Source organism: Lactuca serriola, chromosome 2, assembly GCF_051521515.1.
Source record: "Lactuca serriola cultivar US96UC23 chromosome 2, Lser_US96UC23_V15, whole genome shotgun sequence".
NCBI lineage: Eukaryota > Viridiplantae > Streptophyta > Magnoliopsida > Asterales > Asteraceae > Lactuca > Lactuca serriola.
Window position 1 is genome coordinate 211,165,301 of NC_136409.1, and position 6,072 is coordinate 211,171,372.

General features: G+C 29.4%; 1 protein-coding gene across 1 annotated transcript; it reads right to left on the bottom strand.

Moving 5' to 3' along the window:
* Positions 1 to 2,075: 2,075 nt before the first annotated feature.
* Positions 2,076 to 3,868, bottom strand: LOC145090774 (LOB domain-containing protein 1-like). The gene is made up of 2 exons (XM_079028849.1): positions 3,491 to 3,868; positions 2,076 to 2,698 (listed from the first exon to the last, which is right to left on the bottom strand). The coding sequence occupies exons 1-2, from the start codon at positions 3,818 to 3,820 to the stop codon at positions 2,369 to 2,371; spliced, it is 660 nt and encodes a 219-aa protein (XP_078884975.1). The 5' UTR covers positions 3,821 to 3,868; the 3' UTR covers positions 2,076 to 2,368.
* Positions 3,869 to 6,072: the final 2,204 nt, after the last annotated feature.

Here is a 6,072-nt window from a genome sequence, read left to right on the forward strand (position 1 = left end):
ATGGGCGGTCCTAGGCGGTCTAAACCGGTAAAAAAAAAGCAGACAGTCAAACTTGTTTTTTTTTTTTTTTAAATCTCCAATTAGTCAAATTTATGATAATAGGTGACTAAATTATAATGATTGATGAATAAAACTATTAAAAATATCCTCGATTAGTCTAAAGATAAACATATACGATGATTCAAATATTTAGACGACTGAATATGCCAAAGTTTTATGGTTATTTACTTGTTTTGTTAGGATAAAAGTAGTATTTAATTTTAAAAAAAAAAAAAATTATGTCCCAATCAAGGGTCTCTGTCTAGGCGCCAATTAATCTCCGCCTAGACTGATTACTCCCATAACCCTAGTCTATCATCCGACCACCGTCTAGCGAATTTTACAACATTTTATGTAAGTTTAGAAATAAGTGATCCGTACATAACAGTTTTTTTCCGTACACAATAATTTATGTTTTATACGTTTATATAATGAAAAATTTTAAGATATAAATTATTATGTATAAAGAAAAATTATTATGTATTAATCAGCTCTCCGTTAATTTAAAAATAATGTTTATAAGAAAATTTGAGCATAATTCATCAAAAACTTATTAAGATAAATCTAAATTCAAGCTTGACATAGCCATTAATGAATGTTATAGATACAACATAATTGAGCATCTAGTCGTGCAGTGTGAATTTTGATAATACACATAGTTTGACAAATTAAGAAAAATAATATAATAATCAATTAATATAAAAAAGTAAATTAAGTAGTGTTTAAAAAAAAAGGAGGAAGTAGGGTTTTATAGGGGTGTAATGCACGTGATAAAGACGCGGTTTCAGATTTGCGTTCTAAGGTGTATTGCACATTTCGTGAATCCAGATTCCAAAATCCATAGGTTATGGGTCGGACCTTCCAGACAAATCAGTCCCCACATTTGGTCACTTGATTCCGTTATTTAATTTTATAATTCTATCTTCATCTAGAAATGAAATTATTTAGGTCGTGGTGTTATTACGTTGTACACAAATAACTTTTTATATTATTGTTTTTATAAATTTATAATATTGCTATAAAATAGCTATTATATTTGTCAAAATATAAAGAAAAACCCTTACATATTGAAGTTAACAATTCTAATTAATGTTCTTTAAAAGGTTCATGCATACTCACAAACTTTAGTTTATTCTATTTTAAGTTTCAGTATGTACAGTGTTTAATTCATTCTAAAACCACAATATGTTGATCAATTAAAAAAGAAGTGATTCAACATATTTTTGTGACATATAAAAATTTATGTATTGAAGAGATGTACAATATAATATTTTAAAACATCACATATTGTGTATGGATAAAAATTATTGTATATAAATTAACTTCTATTAAAACAAATATTTACTCTATGGGTTTTATACGTGTTAGAAATGTAAAATATTTCCTTGTATAGAGTTTATTATGTTTTCCATAGATACTAACATAGTTTGACTATTTGTCCTTTAAATTTGAACTTTCTAAAACCTGGAGTTCACTGTAAATTTTGACATTGTCCTTCCTTTATAAAACTTAATTTTTGTAAAACGATATTTCATTTTCTTTATATAAATTAATGCATGGCTAAAACATTAATTCAACTTGATGAAATACGTACGGATTTTTGTTCCATGCTATTCATCATTGAAGGTATCCTTAATTAACTTTTTTGGGCATGGAGCTTTGTTTTCCTTTTCTGTTAGTTTCTTGGATGCATGGTTGAAGGAGATTTAATTTATACATAAACAATATATATATATATATATATATATATATATATATATATATATATATATATATATATTCCCTATCGTTAATTATATATAGTGGTGTACTATTGGGTCTAACGAAAGGATGTGACTGCACCCTTCAAATGACTTTGTTTCCTATTAAGAAGCTCCACATGTTTGAAAAATGTGATGAAAGCCCAACTCCCCCAACTATACAATTGGTTTAGTCATCACCCGGCCATATAGAAAGTCTAAACTTCAAAAGAGTTAAAATGGTACTTAAGTCAATAACAAGTTTGACAAATTAAGCCAAATGAAGAATTTCATAAATTAGACTTAGATAAAATTAGGTCACCCATAACTTGATTTTAAATCAAGAATTGGCATATTATTAGTACAATGCATGACACTCTTCTCTACCCTTTTTGAGTAACTCTTCATTTATTCTTCTATACTAATTATGGGATCAGTAAATTGAAGTATAATTAATAAGATCTTACAAACTACAGTACTTAAATTGATTTCTGTTAACGAATGTTTCACTTCCTAGATCTCCCTTTTCTTTTCCAAGTTCCAACCTTGCTTGATGCCCTCTTGAAGGGGTTAGCTGTCCCTATATAGTTTCATGTCCAAAGTGGCTCAAATACGTTGGCCAAATTGACATCATCGGGGAAGAAGTTTAGGTTGTTTTCATTATAAGCAGTTTGGTATGGTGGTGGTGGTGGTGGTGGCTGATCCATCTCCATGCAAATCAAGGACAACAGATTGGATTGTTGGCATTGCATGTTCAGCACCTCTGCTTGTGCCTTAGCCAGCTCCGCTTGGAGATCACTGACTTGCTTTTGGAGCTGGCAAATTGCACCTGCGCACCCATAAACTGGATCTCTCAGCCTTGCATTCGCTTCATATACCATGCTGCTAACTGCATCTGCTCTTTGAGATTCTGGAAGCTCCTATATATAATTAACATTACAATTAATTAATACACCTCGTTACAATCTTAATTAAAGCTAAACAATTAATATGAATAAAATGAGAAAAAAATATATATATATACTGGACTAACGGGGTACACTAATCTTCGTTTCTATTTAGGAATCGCTAATATTACTAACTACTATCTCTTCATTTTTTATAATATTACACAAACAAATGTCAACTTTGTGAACACGTCTTGTTCAAACGAAGGTCCCACATAGTAGGACGTACACTCCTTTATAAATTAATACATTTACTTTTTATTTTATAGTATTATAAAGTTTATTAATTTCTGAATTAATTAGTAATTAACAGAATTAATAACATTTTAGGAAATAAAATCGCTTAAGAGACTATAACGAGTAAATCTTGAAAATGTGTTATTTAGCCAATAGATTGAGGATCCAATTTTCTTTTGAGCAAAATGTTTAGATTTATGAGTAAATTAAACGTGTGTGAGTCAAAGTTTTGAACTTAGAATAAAATGTATGTTAGCGAACATGGGAAAATAAGACAGGAGTAAAAGGAGAAAAGTCAAAGTCTTGAATTCACACAAAAAAAGTTGCAATTTTTCTTGGTTCAAAGAAATAATAATTTGAATAAGAAATAAGCTGTTGTTATTTTGCGGAAAGTTTGGAAGAATAAATAATCTGAATACGTAAATGAAATCATAGCTAGTATACACTCATATGTCATGATGACAATTAGGTTTTGAGAGCTTGGATTAGAGGGTAACTTCACCGATCGGTAATTATTTTTGGTTTTACCTGCAACAACTTGATGATGTTGCTAGCTCCGAACACTCGGTGGGCGATGGTGAACTTGAGTGGCTCAGTGGGTGGGAAGTATGGTGCCAAGACACATTTATCAACGCATCGCCGCCTGAGAATCTTGCAGGCTGCGCAAGGGCTGAGAACCACCGGATGAGGTGGCGAGGAAGGAGAGGACGGTGGAGGATGAGTCAGAACACTTGTGGGGCTAAGCTGAGGTGAAGTGTTGGTACTAGTTTTGGATGACTGTGAGAAACTTGAAGCTATGGCGGTGGAAATGGCCATCGGTGAAGTGGCGCTGCCACTTCCTTCACCGGAGTATTCCATTTATGATTGTTGAAGGTGGAAAAGTGCTTTGCTAAAGTTAAAGGATTACGAGGGCTTAGTTTGATTAAGCAAAATAGGATGGAGAATATATATATAGAGGGGAGTAGCTCGTCGAAATGAAGTTCGATGATATCATGCATTTGGTCATTGGTTGAAAATGACGTCATCTACGTTAGATTTTATCTGACTTGTTAGTGCACGAAAAGCCTGTACGTTGTCATAATTTCAATTTTAAGCAATAGACGTTTTTAAGCGAATTATTGAACGGGCTATAAGGTAACCGGACTTTCGTATATATTTATTTAAAATATGATTAAATAAAGAATTATTATTAATAATGAAATAACGAATCAATGGTCAACAATGTTTTAAAAACCGGTTTTTTAGTTGAACCGGTATGGTGATCGGTTCCCGGTTCAACCGGTTCGACCGTCGAGTAAACCGGTTTCTATATTTTTCATGTTTTTTTTTATTTTCCTACACATATATACAAATATAAATTATGAATTTGATGTTTACAAGTTCACACATTAAAAATACATATAAAAATAAGCTGTAAATGAATTCAAATACATTAAAATAACACATAAAGATAGGTTTCAATGTTTTACATCAATTCATATATGCCAAAAAAACTTTATAATATTTAGTATATGTTTTTATTTAGTGAAAACTAAATAGATTTGAAAAAAAAAATCATCAAAGTTTATAATGTAAATAGTTCTTTTTCATGTGTTTTTATTCGGTTTAACCGGTTTATTTTGACCGGTTTGGGTTTTTCTTAAAACCGGCCGGTTCAATCCGGTTCATAATCAATGTAAAACCGGTGATAGTTGAACTGCTCTCTCCACTGGTTTCGGTCCAACTGGTTCGACCGGCCGGTTCAAACCGGTTTTTAAAACATTGATCGTCAATATCAAAATTTAAAATGATCAATGAGCAAGAAAATTGATATATACTTGTATATTAGATTCACATAAATTGGATTAAACCATAAAACTCATATCTTTATCAATAAAATGTAATTTTATTTTTGTTTAAATTTCTTTCAAGCCACATTTTTTATAAAAAAGAAAACTGAATATACCTTTGTTCACGATTTTTCATACTCTTTCCATAAAGATTCATTTTGATATATAAAAAACAAACTTTTTTTTTTCGAAAAAAACTCACTTGTTTTGTTATTTTTTTTCAATATTTAAGTTAATTTTTATTAAAAAAATTAATTATACCAAAATTTTTAATTTTATGTCCTTTATTAATTAACATCAATATCGATTAAAAAAACTCGATAAGTTTTGATTCACAGTGTTCGTTTGAACTATAAATATTTCAATTTAGAATTCATAATGTGAATCTGACTTGTTGTTTCAACTATTTGATCATTAACAAATTAATTTAATGAAATTTACATATCACTCGAAATATATTTTCATGTAATTTTATAATATTTTAGCGTTTTGATTACTAATAAATTAGTTTTGTACAATGAACAAAATGATTTATTCACATTGTGAATCTGAACTGTATGTAATTTAGTTTTTACAATCGACAATGTGAATATGACTTACTATTATTCACATTATGATTATGAGCAGATTCACAATGTGAAGCTGATTAGATTCGCAATGTGAAGCTGATTAGATTCGCAATGTGAATCTGAGCAGATTCACAATGTGAATTTGAACTGAAAATTCATTTTTTTTCTTTTTTTTACATTAGAGTACAAAAAAATGTGAGTTTTAATATATTTATTAAATTTTTTGATAAAAAAATAGATCTTCACTTTAAAAAAACAAATAAATGAAATGGGTTTTTTTTTGGAAAAAAAAAATCATTTTTGTATATCAATATGGATCTTTATGGAAATATGATGAAAAATCATGAACAATGATATATTTGATTTTTTTTCGATAAAAAACATGTCATAAAAAATTAAACGAAAAAAGTGAGTTTTGTTATAATCCAGTGCATATGCGTCTAATGTAAAAGTGTGCAATATTTTCTTTCGCCGTTGATCGCTTTAAATTACGACGCTTTAGATTGGTTCCTTGTTTTTTTTTTTTTTATTAATAATGGTTCTCTATTGAAAATTTTTCAGTCATTAAATTTATTTTTAGGTTTAATATGTTATTGAATTTTTGAGAAATTGTTTAAAAATACTAGTATGACTATGTATGGTAGGTTTTATGGTTTCGAGCGTTTTTCCCTCGAAATTGAAGTTTTCATGCTATTTTTGAAGTTTACTGTCC

Bases quoted from the DNA above. Each gene is read 5' to 3' on its own strand.
- LOC145090774 (XM_079028849.1), bottom strand. From the start codon at position 3,820: ATGGAATACTCCGGTGAAGGAAGTGGCAGCGCCACTTCACCGATGGCC. The intron at 2,699-3,490 runs GTAAAACCAAAA...AATTATATATAG, and splicing joins ACATCATCAAGTTGTTGCAG to GAGCTTCCAGAATCTCAAAG.